This window comes from Passer domesticus, chromosome 9 (genome assembly GCF_036417665.1).
Source record: "Passer domesticus isolate bPasDom1 chromosome 9, bPasDom1.hap1, whole genome shotgun sequence".
Classification (NCBI taxonomy): Eukaryota; Metazoa; Chordata; class Aves; order Passeriformes; family Passeridae; genus Passer; species Passer domesticus.
In genome coordinates, this window is record NC_087482.1 from 32,178,831 (window position 1) to 32,200,175 (window position 21,345).

General features: G+C 44.7%; 1 protein-coding gene across 3 annotated transcripts in view; it reads left to right on the plus strand.

Annotated features, from left to right (window-relative positions):
- DNAH1 (dynein axonemal heavy chain 1) overlaps positions 1–21,345 on the plus strand; it is a 72,052-nt gene that overhangs the window by 25,203 nt on the left and 25,504 nt on the right. For all 3 annotated transcript variants that reach the window (XM_064432475.1, XM_064432473.1, XM_064432474.1), the window contains exons 20-46: positions 287–540; positions 1,437–1,649; positions 2,337–2,501; positions 3,197–3,318; positions 3,872–3,977; positions 5,082–5,261; positions 6,238–6,378; positions 6,982–7,145; positions 7,530–7,643; positions 8,263–8,451; positions 9,451–9,556; positions 10,634–10,747; positions 11,073–11,222; positions 11,717–11,803; positions 11,909–12,095; positions 12,209–12,300; positions 12,765–12,919; positions 14,503–14,680; positions 14,796–14,990; positions 15,648–15,767; positions 16,390–16,548; positions 16,826–16,930; positions 18,096–18,236; positions 18,739–18,899; positions 19,569–19,726; positions 19,859–20,032; positions 20,407–20,445. In XM_064432475.1, the coding sequence (XP_064288545.1) occupies positions 287–540; positions 1,437–1,649; positions 2,337–2,501; positions 3,197–3,318; positions 3,872–3,977; positions 5,082–5,261; positions 6,238–6,378; positions 6,982–7,145; positions 7,530–7,643; positions 8,263–8,451; positions 9,451–9,556; positions 10,634–10,747; positions 11,073–11,222; positions 11,717–11,803; positions 11,909–12,095; positions 12,209–12,300; positions 12,765–12,919; positions 14,503–14,680; positions 14,796–14,990; positions 15,648–15,767; positions 16,390–16,548; positions 16,826–16,930; positions 18,096–18,236; positions 18,739–18,899; positions 19,569–19,726; positions 19,859–20,032; positions 20,407–20,445 (3,969 nt within the window). The remainder of the gene's footprint in view (positions 1–286; positions 541–1,436; positions 1,650–2,336; positions 2,502–3,196; positions 3,319–3,871; positions 3,978–5,081; positions 5,262–6,237; positions 6,379–6,981; positions 7,146–7,529; positions 7,644–8,262; positions 8,452–9,450; positions 9,557–10,633; positions 10,748–11,072; positions 11,223–11,716; positions 11,804–11,908; positions 12,096–12,208; positions 12,301–12,764; positions 12,920–14,502; positions 14,681–14,795; positions 14,991–15,647; positions 15,768–16,389; positions 16,549–16,825; positions 16,931–18,095; positions 18,237–18,738; positions 18,900–19,568; positions 19,727–19,858; positions 20,033–20,406; positions 20,446–21,345) is intronic.

The following is a 21,345-nucleotide window of genomic DNA, read 5'->3' on the forward strand; positions in this document are numbered from 1 at the left end:
ACTTCAGCTTAGCATGGGCTTGCCTGTAACAGGCTTTTTGTGGTGGGCAGATCTGCTTCTTGGGAGCAGGCTTGAATCCTGGCTTAGTGGCCACATAGAGAGCCTTCATATCCTCCTTACTCCAACCTGCCTTTTCCAGTGCTCTCACCTGCTGCTTACCTACCCCATACCATGTGACTACGTGCACATCAGGCTTCAGACAGCTTCTAGGAGTTCCTTAAGGCAACTTCCTCACACACTGCTGTTGCTGATTTTCTCCCTGTTGTTGTGTTTTTCTCCCTGAAAGACTGCCAGAGTGTCGCCATGGACTTCCGAGATAAGATGACTGATTTCAAGCAGTACGTGCCCTTAATCCAGGGGCTGCGCAATCCTGGCATGAGGAGCCGGCACTGGGAGATGCTCTCAGACCAGGTCAAGGCTGAGGTCCAGCTGGAGCCCAGCATGACATTTGGTCGCTGCCTGGAACTGAACCTGCAGGACCACATGGAGACTGTTCTCAAAGTAGCTGAGACAGCCAGCAAGGAATACGCCATCGAAAATGTGAGAAGAGAGGACTTGTTGTGTCTCTGCTTGCTTCTCAAATAGGTTTCTGTTGAGCTGGCAGTGATGGTGATGTGCCCTGGGTGATGTTCCTGTTGTCCCAGAGTGTTAGACACATTCTGCAGCACAAGTAAAAAAGGTTGCTGTCCTTACAGAAGGGAGCAGTGGCCACACAACTTCCACACGGTAGAAGAACTTATTCTGTCTTGTGCAGAATTTCAGTTGTGGCATTAACAGTACTGCTTTATGGTTATGTTGATCCACTGCTAGGGTCTCACTCCTCACTGTGGGATTAGTAACTGGTTAAGTTAAAATAAATTGATTGTCTGCACTCTGCCATTCAATGCAGAGGGATTAGCTGTGACTGGAAACAGAGATGGCAAATCCTTTAAACCAGTAAACGTGCAAGGAAACCTTTCTAGCTCTGAAGATTCATAGATTAAATAGTCTTTCAGCTTCAGTTCATCAGTTCAGATGTGATCTAAGATGGTCTTGACCTTCTGGCAGCTCTTGTTCTCTGAAATCTCAGGCAAGTTCCCAATGGATAGTTCCCCTTTTGTCAAAGCTGTCATTAATCATAGTCATTAATAAGCCCTTTTCTGGCAGCCTCTGTGCATCTAGAGCATGAACAGGCCTGGAGGTGAAATTGCCATTTTTTCCCCTTAAGGTGTTTGTTTCAGCACTGGTGTAGAGGTGTTGAACCTGTGGGCAATGCAGAGGAAATGTGCTGTTGCTGACTGTGTCGTGTATAAAATACAGAGCTGCAGTTTCCAGTGCATTCCAGGAGTGAAAATATGTAATTTTCTACAATGTGGCATTAAGAGAGTTGTGGAAACTGGGATAACCATTTGCAGAGGTTGTATCTGAAACTTAAATTGCTTGTCCCTCTGTTCCAGGCACTCAACAAGATAGAGGCTGAATGGAAATCTGTTTCATTCATTGTGGTGCTTTACAAAAACACCAAAACCTATATTCTGAAAAGCACCGATGACATTTCTCAGCTCCTAGATGATCATATTGTCCTGGTTCAGAGCATGTCTTTCTCACCCTTCAAGAAACCTTTTGAGGAAAGAATGAACTTGTGGGAAACTAAGCTGAAGATGACACAGGTACTGGTTTTTACCCACACACGTGTGGTGGAGGCAGGCAGCTGGGCCATGCTTGGACATGGACACTGTGCACTTGCTGCTGGGAACTGGGAGGGCAATTGTCAAGACAGTGTCAGTCTTTAGGGAAGAATAGGGCCTCTGAAAGTCCTCTGACTCTAGGAAAGTAATGCAGCCCTTTTGCTGCCTATTGCAACGTGTTTTGGTGGGGCCAGAGCTTGCCTATTGCTGTGAGAGATGTTACTGGTCTCTCTAATCATACTGTACCAAGTGGACCGTAGAGATTCTTACAGACCCTGTGAAATCCATGCTAATCATCCACATCTCAGTGTAGGAAAGCACATGGGAGACTGCTGTTTAAGCAGGATATGCCAGACTGTGCCAGCACTTGCTCATCAAACCAGGAGCACCCAGCAGGACTGTGACAGCAAAATAGCGGTGCTGCAGGAGGAAAGTTCCAAAACTTTTGGAAATGGGAGTGCTAGGAAATTGTTAATGATTTGGAAAGGAAATTTCAGCTCCTGAGCCTGTACGTAGATTTTAGAAGTATGGAAGGTGTAAGTACTGCATTGTCTCTTTTTTTCTTTCTTTCTTGTTTTTTTAAAACATGTTCCGGTGCACAGTTTGAATGGTTTTGTTCAACAGGTTCATAGCATGGTGTCCTGATATGCTTTTCTTGCTTCCCACTAGGATGTCCTAGAGGAGTGGCTGAACTGTCAGCGTTCTTGGCTTTACTTGGAGCCAATCTTTAGCTCAGAGGACATCAAAAGACAGCTCCCCTTGGAAAGCCAGCGCTACAACATTGTGGATAAGGATTGGAGGCTTGTCATGAGCAAGGCTAATGCAAACCCTGAGGTATGTGCCTTGATGAAAGCCAGCGCAGGTATCTCAAACACCTTGGAGCTATGCTCACACAAGGACTGTGTCTTTGAGTCATTGTTTTCATATTGGTGTGGACATGAGCAGCACTGTGTTAACTGTATAGCCTTGCCCAGGGCATTGTGCTGGGTCCCTTCTCTTGGAACTTGGCCTTTTTTTCTGGTGTCTGAATGGACAGAGCCATTCCCTGTAGTGCCTTCTACCAAGTCTCCACCCCATCAGGTTCCTCCTCGTCAACACACAGACTCCCTGCCTCTTAATGACTCTTGTAACCTGCAGTGGTTGTAATCCATAAGGTAACTCCTTCAATTCCTCCTCAAGGCTGATTCTCTACGTTGTTTAGAACAATTGTTTTTGCCTATTTTTGTGTCCTGGTGGCCGTGCTCTGCTCTCTTCTGTTCTCTAGTCTCCACTTCACAGGACTCCTTCACTTCTTGTATTCCATATTACAAATGCTGGTATTTAGGGGAACCCAGAAATGCTTGTCTCCATAAGGGCTGTTTACCCTCCTTACCCACAAAGCTTGCATCTCTCCAGATCCCTGAGAATTCCTGTGAATGAGTCATTTAAATCCCATCAGTAACATCACTGGGCTACCCAATTATCTCCATTGCCTTATCTCCCACATGCTCAGAATACTGATGCTTCCTCTGTTACACATTCTGTTGTAGGTGATTTCTCTGTGCCCGGATCCAGAGCTACTGAAGATGCTGCAAAAGTGTAATGAACTACTTGAACTTGTGCAGAAAGGGCTGAGTGAATATCTGGAGACAAAGAGAGCCGCTTTTCCCAGGTAACCCCAAATTTCACTGGCCTAGATTGCACTCCCCTCTTTCAGAAAATATGAAAGGAGGGGCTCACTGCACTTCATTCTGCAAAAACCACCTAGGCTTAGGATTTATGCATGGCCTGCAAGCATAAGCAAAGCTGTGCCTTTCAGTGCTGCCATCTCATGGGGAGAAAACAGGCACACACAAATGTGGTGAGTTAAGGGCAGTCTGGTAGCATTGTTGCATATCTGTGCCTCAGGATTTATGTAGAAAGGGTGGGGTAAAATTAAAACCCCCAAGTAACTTTGTCTCTTATTCCCTGAAGGAAGACTTCTATTCTTTGATACTCATATAAACCCTCTTTGCTTGGAAATAACTGACTTCTGCAGAGGGAGAAGTCTGTCTCTGCAGAAAGGGAGAGGGCTGGATGGTGGCTGCTCATCTACACAAATACAAAGAGATCAGTGAGCAGTCAGAAATTGTCTTCAGCAAAACTTGTTCCCCATCATGCCAGCACTTAGCTCTTGCTGCTGCAGTAAACAGAGCCTCTCCTCATACTTCCCTCTGTGTTTGTAGGTTCTACTTCCTTTCAGATGATGAGCTGCTGGAAATCCTGTCCCAGACAAAAGATCCCACTGCTGTACAACCTCACCTCCACAAGTGCTTTGAGAACATTGCACGGGTAGGCACAGCAAGCACACGAGTGGCTTGGCCCACCTTTGGGAAGCTGTGTTGTGGGAGCTTGGAGGCCTTCTGAGTTCTGGAGGAATGTTCACATTCTGCTCTCTGGAAATGTGTCTCCTGGGAACCTTTACCTGTACATAGGCATTGGAAGGTGCTGCCTGTTCTGAGTTGGGATTCCAGCAACCTCACTTTAAACATTTCAAAACTAGGAATCTGCCCATGAACTGGGTACCCTTGGTTGTCCTTCACACAATGGGGGGAAACAGGCATCTGCAAAGGGTGACTTACAGAAATTCACTTAGATAGCCATCCTAGGAGGGGAGGACACTCTCTCTGGAGATGTGTGTCCATCTCACTATGAAGGCCAGGAGAAATAGCTCTGACTTAGCTTTCTACTCACAGGCACCTTGTTAGGATAGAATCCCACTCCTGCTGACAGCCCCAGAAGGGACAAGGACTGAACAAGACTGAGCTGATTTAAGTTTCTGCCTTCATCCCTGCTTAGGAGCTGGAGTTAACCTGGCTATTTTTCCTTTTTGTTATTCCTAATAGACTTCAGACTCCATAGCTAGTCACAGCTCGAACCACCACAATACTCAAACAGTAAAACCAATCTCCTAGTCATTAGTTTGGAAAAATAGAAAGGAAATTGAACTGGAAACATGGTGCAAAGCCATTGGAATAAATAAGGGGACTTTCAGTGATATGCTGGGGCACCGGAGAAGCTGTTAAATTTTTACTCTTAAAACCAGGCACTGTGACATCAAGGGAAATTATTTGAATCTACAAAATTGAGCAGGAGTCAAGGGTCTGAATCCTAGACAGGCAATGAGAAATGTTCATCCTACCTATAATTTGATTTGCTTCACTCAAGTCACACCAGCAATGTGAATCTCTTGTTTTCGTACAATCGTTTTCCATTATTTGGAGAGGTCATTTTACACGTCTGTCTCACACTTTATTATCACTACTGGCAACCAAGTTTGGCACTAGGTTTATAATGAGCAAACACTGGTGTAGGCTGGCTGTCCCCCAGGGGCAGGAAGGCAGGGATAGAAAAGAAATCCTCCACTCATATCTCCTGTTGTGCTTCTTCCATTAGCTGAAGTTCCAGGAAAACCTACAGATCACACACATGTACTCTGGTGAAGGAGAAGAGGTGAAGATGTTTTCTGCCATCACTCCCACTGAGAATGTGGAGGACTGGCTGGTGGAAGTGGAGAAATCCATGAAGGCCAGTGTTCGGGACAACATAGAAAAATCAATTGGTGTTTATCCAGAGGTAAGAGTTCTATCACAGACTGGCAGGTCTCTGATGTGTTGGTCCCAGGCTTGCCATAGAGGTCACCAGAGGTGGGGCTGATGAACTTGGGATCTATTCTATTCTATTCTATTCTATTCTATTCTATTCTATTCTATTCTATTCTATTCTATTCTGTTCTGTTCTGTTCTATTCTATTCTATTCTATTCTATTCTATTCTATTCTATTCCACTTTCAAAACACAGCCTTTAACAGAGTTTTGTGCCTGTAAGTGCAGAATGGGCAGCTAGGCAAAAAGCTAATGCTCCAGCAGAATGCAAACCCTGCACAGTTCCTCACAGCTTTCCTACAGCGTGGAACAGCCCTGTATGAATCCATATCTCTTCATCTCTCCAGACTACTTCCTTTTTGTAAGGATCTTCTGCTTCAGCTCTCATGTCTCATGCAGTGTGCCAGGGGCTGGTACAAGTAATCAGGGCACATGAACTGTTGGTTTCAGTCAGTGCATAGGGGATACATCATGGCTCTGGTTTCTGTATAAAAGCTATGCTGGTGTAAAATTGAAATTTCTAATCTAGGTAGGGAGAAAGGCTGAAAAATAAAGAGGCCTCAGATATTTCTGTTACTTTTTCTTATTCAGACTGAAAATTTGAAAGGAGGAAAGTTAGAATAGGTCAGAGGAGGGGAAACATTCTTTTGGGTCTCACAGTTTTCTGCTCTTCACCTGCTAATGGTTACTTGTAACTGGTTACTGCAAGTGGCATAGTGGAGAGAAGGTACATGCTGTACCCAGTGCCTGAAGGTGATTTCTTCGCAGCAAGTGAAAGGGAAAGAAAAGGAAATCCTCTTACACAAGAATTCAGTGCTGATTTGTTAATCATGCCTCTCAGAGCAAGAGGACATATAAATAAATAAACAAATAAACAAATAAATAAATAAATAATTGTCTTACCACCTTTTCTCCCCTTTCTCACACCTATTTTTTTCTTTTTTAAGACTCCACGTACCAAATGGGTCTTGGAATGGCCTGGCCAAGTGGTCATTGCTGGCTGCCAGATTTTCTGGACAAAGGAAGTGTCTGAAGCTCTGGAGGCTGGAGATTTGTCCAGCAGGCTTTACCCACAGCTGAGTGCTCAGGTATGAAAATGAATGTAAGGGTGAGATTTTTCCAGAGGGAGACTTTTCAGTCATCAGACCTCAGACAAGTAATAAATACAGCCAGGACAATACTGGTGAGGAAACAGAGACACGGTTTTGCATAGCACTGTTCAAAACAAGTGATAAAACAGGTTGTCTACTTAATTATTAGGGTATTTGTCATAATAAACCTCAAATATTATACAGGAGTGATAATATGATCACCACCTGAACCCTATAACAAGGTGAAATATAACTTCTCTGGGGTTACCCAAGAAGCCAAAGGTGAAGAACTGAAGTGATGGACAGTGGAGAAAACTGCATCCTTCATATCTAATCACACCTAATACCTGAGACTTATTAGCTCTGCACTTCATAGTGGCTCCAACTCTTTCTTTTCACCTGACCATCGTAATGGTGTAGGCAAAACTCAGCTCTGAGCCAGCCCTGAGTAATATTTGCTTTCTGAGCAACCATTTGTATTTCTAAAAAGAGGTAGAAGTTGCCTGAGCACAGCATATGATCTGAGACTCAGCACGCCCTGAGTTCGATTGTGTTGTGGTACAGAGGATTGCTTCAGGGTACTTTCCTTTTGTTCCCCAGCTGGGAGATTTGGTGGCCCTGGTGCGTGGGAAGCTGTCCAAGATGCAGCGAGCAGTGCTGTCAGCTCTCATTGTGATCGAGGTCCACGCCAAGGACGTGGCAGCAAAGCTGGTTGAGGAGAATGTAACGAGCATGAACGACTTTGAGTGGATCTCCCAGCTCAGGTGAGAGAGCACAGCTGCTGAACCTCACCTGGCCTCCCTGGCCAGGCTCCATTCTCCTTACCCCTCAGCTGTGTCCATGGCAAATGGAAACAGGCGTATGAGACAGATCTAGCTTTGCTGGCATTTTCTTTGTAAGGCAATGTGAACTAACCCATGTATGTTTCACTGTGAAAGGCCGTGCTCCTGCCCAAGGGGTGCAATGCTTCATCCCAGGTCTTGTAAGAACTCCAGACCACCCTGTGGTGGTACTTTATCCTTCCTGCTCTCAAGAGGGAAATCCCTTGACAATCAGCTCTCCAAACCTGCAGGCTGTAATCTCATGAGCTGCTGCTTTGTCTGCCAGGCAGTGTTTATCTTTCTGATGCCATGTTCACTCACCATTAGATACTACTGGACAAGGGGAGACCTGTACATCAGAGCAGTCAATGCTGAGTTTATCTATGGCTATGAGTATCTGGGCAACACTGGCCGTCTGGTTATCACACCCCTCACTGACAGGTAAAGAGATATTGCTTTCTGGTTTTCTGGGTAACAAATGCACTTCTTTTTTTTTCTTTTCTTTTCTTTTTTCTTTTTCTGGATGAAGGGGATTAAACCAAGGATCTGACCATGCAGGTCCTACATCTTAATGTATGTAAATAGAATCCATTTGTACAGTAAAGGACTACTTGAGACAAGTGCACAGGAGCACCCTGGCAGTGGTTGCTACTGTATTCTGTGTGGTCAGTGCTCAGACTGATTGCTTGCACTCTCCTAATTCTTAATGTAGTGCTCTCATTAAAATGCCCACCTGATAGCTAAGGAGCTCTTCTAGAAACCAGGCAGTACTCTAGAATATGCAGCAGAAATAATAGTTTTACCCTTTTGTAACTGTCCTTTTTCTGCAGAATGAATTTGTAGCCAGTGGCAGAAGGATTTATCCATGCAGACCCCCGTGAATACTAATCAAGGCCGCATAGCTCTAACTCCTTTGCAGAATGCTGCATATCTAAGCAGTTTTGTAGAATAATGAATGATGGATTCCTCCTTGTCTCCAGCTGTATAGATCATATGTCTCCTTGCTGAAATCAGTAGTACAAATACTTTTCTTTGTCATCTGGTCTCTTCTTTGTTGTAGGTGTTATCTGACACTTACAGGAGCTCTGCACCTGAAATTTGGAGGAGCACCTGCAGGACCAGCAGGAACAGGCAAAACAGAAACAACAAAAGATCTGGGCAAAGCACTGGCAATCCAAACTGTAGTGTTCAACTGCTCTGACCAACTTGACTTTATGGCAATGGGCAAGTTTTTTAAGGGACTAGCCAGGTACAGTGAAATGCTGAGTGTCATTATTGAGGGATGCTGTACACTGGGAATTGGTGGGTGTTTTTCATAGCACCCCAAAAAAAAACAAGAAAAGACCTAGCAAGGGGGTTACTGAGTTCCAGAATAAGCAAGGTTAAAATTCCAGCCAGAAAGGAGGAACAGTTGATCCAATTATAAAAAAAGAGATAAAAGGAGATCCTTGTTCATTTAAGGCAAAATTGAAATGCTTTGCACTAATCCACAATGCACTAATCCACCTGTGCAAATGTTTGCAGCTTTGGCCTTTATTTTAATATCATCCATGTTGGACTGAGATTCAGCCCACAAGCTGCTTAATCTTAAGAAGAAGAGAATCTGCTGAGAGTATTCAAAATTGAGCAGCCAAGAGAGACTGTTCTAAGCCCTGAGGGATCCTCTCAGAGAGGCTTCTCTCTTCTCTACATTTCAAACAGAGCTGGTCCAATTAGTCTGTTGCACACTGGTGAATCTGAATTAGTTACTCCAACAAAAGCTGATATTCTTTTCTCAGATGTTTTCTTTGTAAGTAATTTAACTTCTTTCTTAAGGCTTGCCTTGTGGCAAGATCACCTTCCTTATATGCATACTTCCAGCTTTATATATAGTTTTCCAAACTCTGAAAAATGGACTTAAGCATTGTCTAAACTGTATCTGCTACACTTAGAGCTCAGGTACAAACCAGTAATTCAACATGATATCTCTTTAAAGCTCAAATGTGTAACATGGAGAATTTGTCCCAGGATAAATATAGGATTGGATACTGCCATGGGCACTCATCACATGGCCTGGGATGCACAGTCAGGGTGTCCACTGAACCAGGACACAGTGGCTGTGTCACTGTTTGCCATGGGACATCAGGGCCCTTTTGTGGTCACTACCCAGTATGTGGATATATACCTTCTAGATCTAGCTGAACTTTTGACTGCAAGTTTGCTCCTGTGTGGTGTTCCTGACTCCCCTCATTCTTCCTTCCCTGCCCAGCTCTGGTGCCTGGGCTTGCTTTGATGAGTTCAACCGCATCGATATCGAGGTGCTGTCTGTGGTGGCCCAGCAGATCACAACCATCCAGAAAGCACAGCAGCAGAGGGTATGTAAGGAACATGTGGATGCAAAGGCAGGCAAAAAAATCTCCACTTGAGCTAGTTCAGGCAAGCCCTTGTCTCTCCACACACCTTCAAGCTTCACTACTCAGGGGCAGCTCTTAACAGGCATCCTTGAGCAGAGGTTTGAACAATGTCCTAACTATGGCACATCATATCAGTCCATTACAGTCAACATCCTCAGGGGAATTTTTAACTTCACCTTAGTCTATGCTGCCAGAGTTGCCCACACTCTCACAGGCTGAAGTACCTCTCAGCTTGAGCTGTAGTGCCAGCAGACTTCGGTGTGGGAGACACTCTGATACAGATCCACTGAGCTCATCTAAACTGGAGCTGTGATAAAGGCAGTCAATGTTCTGACATGAATTGCTCAGCACCAAATTTGTCCAAATGCGTTAACCAAGCTTTGGTGGATTCACAAAACCCAGGATGTGCAGAAAAACACGTATTGGTGCACACAGAGTTGCACTGTAAAGTGAATTGTTGTGAACTGTTGGCTTTAATGGAGATTCAGCTGTCAGCCAGTCTAGCAGCCAGCCTCTGCTTTGTTCTCTGGAGGCTCAGAAGGTTTAAGACCTGAATCTCCTTGACTTTGGCTTGGAATTAGAAACTTGCTCTCCGTAAATTCTTCTGCATTACTTTATCCCCCATCTGAAATCACTACCTACACAGCTTTAAAAAGGATTTAGGTTTCTCTTTGCCCTCTTTGCCATGAATTAATTCAGGTCTGATCTCTAGTGCAAAATAAATGGGAAGACGTTTGTTTACAGCTGAAGGGATAGAAGTCTGTTCAAGAGTTTAAAGGAAAAAAAAAGGAAAATTTAACCTATCAGTAAATCTTCCACAAGCCCAGTCTTTTATACAGGAAAAAATATTGGTGGTAATACTGGGTTCCTGCAGTGGGACCAGATTGAGTCACTACTGTTGTGGGCAGCTGTGTGTGTTTGTGCTTTATAATTTAACAACTTAAAGCTATTGTTCTCCTCTTGGAAGATTCTGCTACATTATTTAGTTTGCAGGTCAGACTCTGTTCTTTGAGGATGATCATACTTTTAATTTTCCAGGTGGAAACCTTCATATTTGAAGGCACAGAGATCCCACTGGTCCCATCCTGTGCAGTCTTCATCACAATGAACCCAGGGTACGCTGGGCGCACTGAGCTGCCTGATAACCTGAAGGTAAGGAGGGCAGGCTGCACAGAAAGAAAGAGGGGCAATAAAGGTGCTGGGTGCTACCTGGACCCACCAGTGTGTCCATGACAAGAGTTAGGGTGTGATCCTTTTGAAGAGTCTCCAGAATCACTGTGAGATTTGAACCACATGTGTAAGGAAATGGCACTGTTCAGATTGCAGTCTGCAGGGATGCTGCAGTGACAGCTGCCAGGCACACTCATGTTGTGTCCTCTAAACAGTCTGGAATGGATACTCAGCCTTTTCAGTTTGCTGGGAAAAAAACCAAGAAACTGCAGTGTTTTGAACATTGTGTTGGATTCATACGTTCCAGGCTCTCTTTCGTCCTGTGGCTATGATGGTCCCAGATTACTCCATGATTGCTGAGATCTCACTCTACTCCTTCGGGTTTAATGAAGCCAAAGTCCTTGCAAAGAAGATCACCACAACATTCAAACTACTGTCAGAACAGCTCAGCTCCCAGGTAGATGTCTTAATGTCCAAGACTGTTTTTTAAATGTGAGACTTTCTCAGCCTAGGCATGAAGTACCCGGATGGTTTTCTTGGTGCCTTGTGACAGCATATCTCAGAAAGGTCACTACACCCGTTCTTCATCTTACTTCTTTCTTTCTTTCTAACTCTTGTTTCTGCTCCTGTGGCTGGGCTTGGATTCACCTTAAATCCTATTTAGGATTACAGTGGCAGGACAGTTGAGCTAAACAGCCCTGCCTGCTTTTCCTTCCATCTAGGATTTTTCATTGTGTACTTATTGTCATCTTCCTCATGCATAGACTGTACAGCTGAGGACTAATTAGTTGTTTGAAGGATACTGAAAATAGGATTGGATGAAGAAAGAATTGTTCTGAAGGCATAACTCTCATTTTTCTTTTCTCGCCTGCTAGCTGAGTGCATGCCTAAGTTTACTTTTTTAGGTGGTGCTCCTCTACTTGATGATATTGTTTCCTCTGCCTTTTTCAGGACCACTATGACTTTGGGATGAGAGCTGTGAAGACTGTAATCTCAACAGCTGGCAATCTCAAAAGAGAGAATCCTGATATGGATGAGGTAAACTTGCTTGTACTTTACACTGCCATAGACTTATGGGGCCTTTTCTGCAGCCTCATACAAGAGGAAATATCTCTGAAGTCCTGAGTTCTCAAACCCTTGCAGGAGCTGATCTGCCTGCGAGCTATTAGGGATGCCAACGTACCCAAATTCCTGCAGGATGACCTCAAGCTCTTCAATGGTATTGTCTCAGATTTATTTCCGAATATCAAAGAAACCCCTGTTGATTATGGCATCCTGGAAGAAGCCATCCGCAAATCCTGCATCCAGGCAAATCTGAAGGATGTTGATGGTGAGGGGAAAGTCTCTCCACAAGCTCCCTCTGGACCTGGGCTTTTAGTCCAGCATACTGCCCTGAGAAAGAGATATATTCCCAGACCCACTCTGCATCATCTTCCTGTACAGGTTTTGTGACTAAATGCATCCAGCTGTACGAGACCACCGTAGTTCGTCACGGCCTCATGCTGGTGGGACCAACAGGTTCTGGGAAGACAAAGGTATGGGTGAGACACTGTGCTGGCCCCACCTACCTAGTGATGCAGGGGTTAAGTTTTACAAAAGATCCATACTGGCATTTAAAGCTTCTCTCCCTAGAAGTGAGGGCACAGAGATGCTGCCTGTAATAATTTATAGTCATGGGGAGGTATATTACTGGTTCATTTTTGAGCTGTGGGATTAGAGTGAAGCTCATTAGTTCTGCTGCACATGTCTAAGGCTGAGACATACTTTGACCTCTCTAGGTGCTTCAGGCCTCTTGCACACAAGATCTAACTTCCTCCTCCACTGCATATAGAGTACTTAATTTCTGTGCTTTTATTTCAGCCAGGCATCTCCATACTATGATATTACCCTTCACTATGTCTCTTTTCTCACTGCATTTGAATGCAGTTGCTATGAGAGCAAGTGGCTTTGTTGTTTTGGAGCCATGGCAGTGAACTCTCTGGCTGTCCTGCCTTTGCAGAGTTATGAAGTCCTGGCAGCTGCAATGACATCACTGAAAGGTCAGCCTGCAGCCAGTGGTGGGAATTACGAAGCAGTCCAGTACTTTGTACTGAATCCCAAATCCATCACAATGGGCCAGCTTTATGGAGAATTCAACTTGCTAACGCATGAATGGTAAAGTACAAAACCTTCTTTCCTTTCTTCCAGACAGAAAAGACTTTTCTGGTCTTGAGCGTCTTCTCTCCAAGGCTGAGAACCATTTAAGGGTGGTGGCATAAAACCAGAAGTGATCAAGTCCTTATCCCCACCAAGCTACAGCAGCCAGTCACGGCGATTTAAGCTGACATCCCTCATTGTGCACTTGGCCTGTCTGCCAGCACATGCCCAGACAGTTCCTGCAGCTCAGCTCGCAGCATTAACTGCAGAACAATAATTCAATAGCTTTGGAGCACATGTCCCTGCTCCTAAGATACAGCAGCTTAAAAACACTTGCTTTGCTTCTGAAGAAAAGTGACCTCTGTACTGCGCACTTGAATTGTTCTGTATAAATACTCTGGTATCCTTGAGTGATGAGGAATGACTTTGAGGCATAAAGAGGAATTTCATTCCTGTTGCCAGGGCTCCTGCTTGCTTACATGGTTTGGAAACAAGAACCAATAGCCCACTTGCCCTCTTTATAGCCTGGTCCTACTGCTTATGTTTCCATATGTGACCTGAGGTTGACTTTGCAGCTCACTTTATCCATGAGCTAGGATGTGAGAAGCAGTGTGAATCTCCCTTTGGCCCTGTCAGCCAGAACTTGTCTCAGGGCAAAGCTAAAGACTGTGTTCTGTAAAATGAGGGAAACTAAACATATATAAAACTAACTACGCCTGGGAAAAGTGCAAGCCAGTAAACATCACTGATGCTGTGACCAGAGCTTCCCAGCTTAGGATGTGGTACATATTTACTGAAGGACATTTTATAGGAGCTGCAATTAAGCTCAACAGTTTATTTATGATGTGACTCTACACGGGCATGTCAATGTGACAAAAAAGAAAAATACAGCAATTGTGTAAAATATATTTACAGACAAATCCATCTGCTTTAATCAGCTGAGCTTTAGAACAGACTGTTTTCCCTTGATCTCAGTAACAATACCCTGGAATTCACTAGTAGGACTATAAAAATAACAAATAATTATTTAATAGCAGGAGTCAAGTCCAGGATCTGAATGGAAACTGTGCTCAAGGTTTCCATGTACAGATTAAATTCTTGCTGTCAACAGCCAGCATTCCTTGTGTCTGTTCTCCTGGTCACCAGCTCCAGCACCACCCGGGTTCACAGGCAGCTGAGGATGGGGAACTTCAGTTATAAAGAGGGTAGGGTCATGCTCTTTAGCCTGGATTTATCCTTTTAACCTTGAGAAAAAGAGAAAAAGAGGCACCTCCAGAGAGCAGATAATCTGCCTGTGGCTTGAACTGGATGCTAGCAAGGCCTCTTTACTCTTCACTGAGGACAGAGATGTTAAAGGGAAGCTTGACATTTTATAGTTAAATGGCACAAATTCCAGATCCTGATGCTCAAAGAAATTGTTTTGTGGTGTCACTCAGGCTGAGATGTGTCTCAGTAAAAAAAGGAATGAGGTGGACCTTTCTGCAGCTCATAGATAAGGGAGACACGTGAAGCAGGATAAGATTGCCTTTTGTGGTGGGAACTTGCCATTTATTTCAGCAAAAGCAGAATGGGCCAAGCCCTGCCTTCCTCCTGCCTTTCAGGACAGACGGGATCTTTTCCACACTCATGCGTCGGGGAACCGTGGCCGCTGACTCCAACAAGAAGTGGTACATGTTTGATGGGCCAGTGGATGCTTTGTGGATTGAGAACATGAACACAGTACTTGACGACAATAAGAAGCTGTGCCTCAGCTCAGGGGAAATCATCAAGATGACTGAGGTAACTCATCCCTCCCACTTTTGCTGCCTGTTGTCTATACTCCTTCCTCCCTGCTCTGAAATACATTTCAAAACTGAGCAGGTCCTTATCCTTTCTTTTCTCTTCTAATTTCCAGGGCATGACCATGATGTTTGAAGTCCAGGATTTGGCTGTTGCCTCCCCTGCCACAGTCTCCCGCTGTGGCATGGTTTATCTGGAACCCAGCATTTTGGGGCTGGACCCTTTCATTGAATGCTGGCTGAAAAATATGCCAGAAGTCATGCAGCGCTTCGCACAGCAGCTGGCATCTCTCTTCAAGAGATTCCTCCAGGTGAGCTGTTCCAGCCTTTCCATGTCATCTTGAACATCAACCAGCCCAGTCTTGTCAAGGCCTGGATCTAAATGCCATTGTGGGAACATTTCCTACCATAATATCTATCATGGAAACTTCTCTGTGAATTTTGTGGCTTTAATAGAGGTTACTCACTGATCTCTGTAGATGTGACTAAGTCTTATTGGTCATTATAGTTGGTTTTATTTCATTTTAAAATTATCTTCTGGACAAAACCATCCCTAGTGCAGTTCCACAGCTTAGAGTGGAGCCCCTCCAGGGAGACGGTTGTACAAACAAGTCTTGTTATTTTTACTCTGCTGATAAGCCATTATTTTAATGAAGAACCTGGAGCTACAAAGGAAGGCTCTAAAGGGAGCAAACCATTTAACAGCAGTGATAGCACAAGATACATGTAACTATTGCACAGAACCAAAAGGGAGGCCCAGAGGTTTCTTGGTGTTAAGACTGAACCAAGGAACTTGTCTTGCTTTTCTCCAGTAAAAAATGGTGGTACTTGGGATGCAGTTGGAAATGGCAGCATTCTCAGTCATGGTCTCCCTGCTAAACATAACATGATGGAGGTGAACAATAAGATATAACCAAAGACAGCTGTGCTGGATGCTGACACTGAGCTGTCCCTGCCTGTCTTTCCAGGAGGCCATCGACTTTTTACGAAGCTCTGTGAAGGAGATAATTACTTCTACAGACAGTAACCTCACAATGAGCCTCCTCGTGCTCTTGGAATGTCAGTATCAGCCCTTCGTTCCCATTAAGGTAGATTTTGCTACCTCTATCACTGTTACTTGTGTCTGTAACTCTTAAGAATGCTAAGTCATGGAAAGGGTTAGTCACCAGAGAACAAGATGTTGGTGCAGAAAGGTCATGCTGTAGCTCATCTGTGTGGCAGCAGGTAATACAGCATCCAGCAAATCACAGGTAAACCTGGAAGGATTATGCTCTGCCCACTGAAGGAACACAAGATAAGCTCCATGCCTACCAGGCTGGAGGGCAGAGGTTCACTTTTATTTATAGCAGAGGGAATTGGAGAATGAGGGGAAAGCAGAGATCAGAGCTGAGCAATGATGCACTTCAGATTGCAGGTCCTTTGAGGATTAGTATTGAAGAAGGCTGGACAATTTTCAAATTAAAAACATAAGACTAAATTCTTCTCCCATCTCCTGTTGAGGAACGTTAGTTCAGCAAAGGGAGTCTCTCAAGTACACCAATGAAACAACAAATTTTAATCCACATAAGATATTAACAAGGCCTGTGAAAAACTGGCTAGAAAAAACTACCTAGAAGCTGAATAGAATTATGAGCAAATTAAGAAGAGTCTGGGGTTTGTGTGCTGTAATTATACCTGAGAATTTTTCTTCTGCTTGTCTCTGGTTCTAAGGGATTGAAGACAATTCCCCGGGAGAAGACTGCTCGTATGGGAGAGCTGATTGAACCTTGGTTTATATTTGCCTTGATCTGGAGTGTGGGTGCTACTGGAGATTCTCTAGGTCGTGAGGCCTTTAGCTCATGGCTCAGGAAGAAGATGGCAAAGGAAAGGGTGAGTAAAGGAAAAGCAGATCTTCTCTCATTATAGAGAAATTAGTAGTGAGGAATGGCAATCAGAGCTGAATGCCTGGAGGCTTTGGATGGACTTCCTGTTGCCATCTGGTGTGCCGCTCTCTCAAAGGGACCCCTGGAGCTGGAAGTTCTGGGAGAGACCTGAGCCCCCTGGCCTGGGTAATATCCCATTATTAAAGTCTTCCTTGAAGTAGTGCAAATCCTCCTGTGAATTCAGCTGAGTGGCAGCCAGGTTCACCACAGCTTTATTCTCACAGATCCGGTTGCTGTTCCCAGAGGAAGGACTGGTTTATGACTATAGACTGGATGATGCTGGCCTTAGCGGTACTGAAGAGGATCTGGATGAGGAAGTCCGTAAAGAGGTGAAATATTTAACTTTTAATTCGAAGCTGGGTAATTTAGGAGGAGGGACCAGGAAGCAGCACAGTCCTACAGGATTTGGTAGGGTTCTCTCATTAAGGGCAAAGAAGAAAGGCCTATAGGAAGCAAACAGAAATGTTTAAATCAAAATTAAGCTTTTCCTTGAATCAAGAGGGCAGTTTCTTGCCTTCAGAGCTGTGAACCAGCTCTTTCAAAGCTGAGCCAAGAGCTGGTCAGTTGAGACCTGGGTGTCTCTGTCAGTGCTCAGAAAAGTGAGGCATGGCACAGGTGTGGCTGCTGGAGGACAGGGAGGAAATCATATGGATAGATCTGTCTGTGTTAGAAAGCAGTGAACAACAGCAGAAGAGCTATGTGCAGCAGAGTCTGGAATAGCAGCAAGGCAGATAAATATTCCACCTTTTTCACAAGAGACAGCAGTGTAGGGCATGTCAGGGTCATCTTGACTGACAGTCACCAGACTCTGGGCTAAAAGGAATTTTAAAAGGAGGGAAAATGCTTCCCCTTCCCGAAATGAAACAAAGAACCCTAGATGACTGTCAGGTGCTTAACAGAAAGTGCCAGTGTGGTCTCAGTGGGAGGGCAACATGGGGTGGTCAGGAAAGTAGATTTTCTCCTGTGTTCTCCAGCACTGCCCTGGCAGAAGCTCTATCTCATTTGGTATAGTGGCCTCTGGGAGGCTCATCTGCAGCTTCAGTCTAGCACAAAAGATCCATATCTTTTACAAGTAGAAAACCTCATGTGCCTCTGAGTGCAACGTGGGTGATGGCACGGAACAGGAAGACAGGAGCCCAGATAAGCCCCCTTTGGCCCTCTGCCATGGGCAGAATTCCTATTCTTGCAGATATCACAAGTGCTCCATCCCACTTTGATCCCAGTTCTCAGAAGGGAGGGCAGGTGTGTTGCTGCTGGGGCAATGACCTCTAAGTCTCTGGCTCTGTCTTTCCCAAAAGTAATGAGTCAAACACTCCCAGCATTTCCATACAGAAAGGTAAGGGTGGCAAGACTTAACAGAGGGGCTGGAAACCTGAATTTCTCATCAGAATCTGAGCTATTACACAAGGAACAGTGACAGGGAAAATAGCAGACATAGTTTTCCTTTTCTTAGAAGGGATGGATGCCTGCTCTAAGCAGACTTCAATCTTTCAGGTGCACTGGGAGGTGTGGCTGGATGCTACAGCAAAGTTCACCATGGTTCCAGACACCAACTTCTGTGACATTATTGTGCCCACGATGAACACAGTCCGAATGGCCTATCTGCTGCAGCTGTTGCTCACCAACTATAAGCCGGTACGTGCCCAGCCTTGTTTTTGAATTTTTTATTCAACCTCTTCTTCTCCCAGTGCAGTCAGAACTTAACAGCTACCTAATACTATGAGATTATTTCCCACTTCTATGGATTTGTACTTCTCTGCTCCAGATCTGTGCTTAAGCACTAAGAGTTATCCATTCAGTCCCCAGGCACCATGCCAGCACCCCAAAGGGATATCAACACTCAGTTGTTAAATCAAAATGCAGCAATTGCTAGATAGCCCATCACCATCCCTCTCTACCTGTTTCCTACAGTTCCATTTCGTACTTGGTTGGATTCCATCTGGTTGGATTCCATCCACACCAAGAGATTTTGGTGTTGGGCAGCTGACTTTATTGAAGAAGCAAGTCCAAGAGTCCTCTCCCAACCTTCAAATGCGTAAAAGAGCAGTAACCTGCCTTTCCTCCAGTCAGTGTCAGAGTTCTGGGAAACACAGGCTGCTTGCCCATGATTATGCTGCATTGCTGATTGTGGTTCTAGGTTCTCTGCATTGGTCCCACTGGCACTGGGAAGACTCTCACAATTGCAGACAAGCTTTTGAAGAACTTGCCTAACAAATACATCGCCCACTTCCTGATGTTTTCAGCACGCACCTCTTCTAACCAAACCCAGGATCTCATCGACAGCAAACTGGATAAGAGGCAAGATTCCTTCTGTGTGTGCAAAGGCAGTATCCCTGAGCTCAGTGTTTCTATCAACCTGACTATTTACTTTTACCCCAAGATCTGAAGGGGCTCTGAGCATGTATAGCTGTGGATAACATGTAGGACACACAGCACATCTGAGCTAGGATTGTGAGAACCAATAATAGCTTGTTATAATGGGAAGAAATTGAGAAGGATTAGTGAGGGTCGGTAAAAATTGCTCCAATTCTAGTTATTCCAGAAATACTACATTTCACAGCACAGGTGTTTGCAAACCCTGGTGTGGGATCTTTACAGAAAGTGATGAAGGGAGAAAATGTGGCTGCCCACCCGCAATCCCACTCCCCACAGTAAACAGCTTCCATTTCACCTCCCTGGTCAGCCACTGAAGTTTCCAACAGATTCATGGGCTCAAGCTTTGCTTTTATTTGCACCCATTTACTCCTTGGCGTTGTGAATAAGTAGACAAAATTTCATTTGGAGAGAAGCCTGCCTCGAACATTGCTCCAGATCTTTTTGGTGCAAAGGCCCATACAAAGTAGTGTATCAAGTGTAAGAAACAGCTGAAACTGTTGACTCAGGAAGCACCCAGAGGAAAAAAACCATGCATTTGAATCAAATTAGAAGTGCCTTTCCTGTGTCCTGACACGGGTTCTGTCCTTGCAGGCGGAAGGGAGTGTTTGGGCCTCCAGTTGGTCGGTATTTCATATTTTTTATCGATGACTTGAACATGCCCATGCTGGAGCAGTATGGAGCTCAGCCACCCATCGAGCTGCTGCGGCAGTGGATGGACCACCACGGCTGGTACGACCGGAAACAGATCGGTATGACCCAGATCCTTGGCCAGAGCTCTTGGCAAGGGCTGGCCTGTTAGATATGTGTACCTGCCGTGGAGATTTGGGGTGAGGGTTTTTAGCTACACCTCAGCACTCATTCCTGATTTTGCACTCTCAAAGGTACTTTTAAGAAGCTGGTAGATATTAATTTTGTGTGTGCCATGGGACCTCCTGGAGGGGGAAGGAATCCTGTCACTCCACGCCTCACTCGCCATTTCAACTACCTCTCCTTCACTGAATTGGATGACAACAGCAAGAGGAAGATCTTCTCCACCATCCTTGGCAGCTGGATGGGTAAGTCCTGCAGAAAACTTCCATCTTCTCCTCATGTTGAAAGTCACCTTGATGGCATTGGAGTTTGGAAGGGAAACAATTAATACTGATGATCTGATCAAAGTGTTGAATGCGTGAACTTGCAGAAGTCACTCGAAGATACTTTAGGGAAAGTGTTTTATGAGGCTTAGCAAACAGAGAGCTCATACCCTATTTAGTCTCAGGGCCAAACTCTGCTGGTGCAAAACAGCAAACTTCAGCTTTGGCTTTCACAGTTGCAATATGCTGTCCTATAGCCTGGGCCTTTCAGAGAGGATTTTGTTTGTGATGGGTGATGCAGATATTCTTAACCTCAGCAGGTAAAGCTGGAACTAATTTTTTTGTCTTTTTTTTAGATGGATTGCTAGGAGAAAAAAGTTACAGAAATCCAGTGCGTAAGTAAGAGCAGAAATATGAGAGAGACTGTGAACAGAACACGCTGGTGAGCACAGCATGGCACAGCTTACCTGTGCATTCAGCAGACAGACACTTGTCCAGACAACAGCCTTCTGTGGAAGCAGAGCCTTCTGTTACTCTCCATCTGCTGCAGCCTGTGGACAGCTGAGCAGGGTGGATCTGAGCATGGTGCTACAGCCACCATGAAAAAAGGGTTCATTTGGAGTGAAATGAGTCCTCTTATACTTGACAGGGTGGGAATTGAGGATCATCTTTGCAAATATGCCCTCATCTGCAAATCTGCCAGTAGAAAGGAGTGAGAATAGTCAGCTATGGGAGAAGCAAAGCAGAGCTCTCTGAGTGCTTACAATATTCAGAAGCACCAGTACCTGACTGTGATCTCAGGGGCACACTGAAACAGCTAGCTGTGATTTAGAAAGAAATTAAAGGATTTTTGAAAACATGCAAAAAAGTGCAAAATGCTGGGGTGTCATAGGGCTCTACTTCTCCAGGAGTGTTTGTAATAAACTTCATTGGGAGAAAAAAATAATTATGCTCTAAAACTGGCAGTTGTGTTTAAATCTTGCCAGACTATTGCATAAGAAATTATTCTCAGTGGCTTTGCATTTGCTGAGCATAATGAATTGCAGGGGGTTTAGCTAAGAGGGCACTCACACCTTCTAGCTTAAAACTAGCTGAGATTTCACTGCGGGAGTGCAAGGAAGGAGAAGGAAAGCCTGTCTGGAATATTTCAGGTAGGCATCAATTACCTGTCTGGCAGTGCCTGCTCTGTTCCTGGGAGGCATAAAGTCTTCACACCACAGAATGACTGTAAAGCATTCTTCCACCCCCAAATCTGGTTCACATTAGTTGATAAACCCATTGGCAGCTGTCCACTG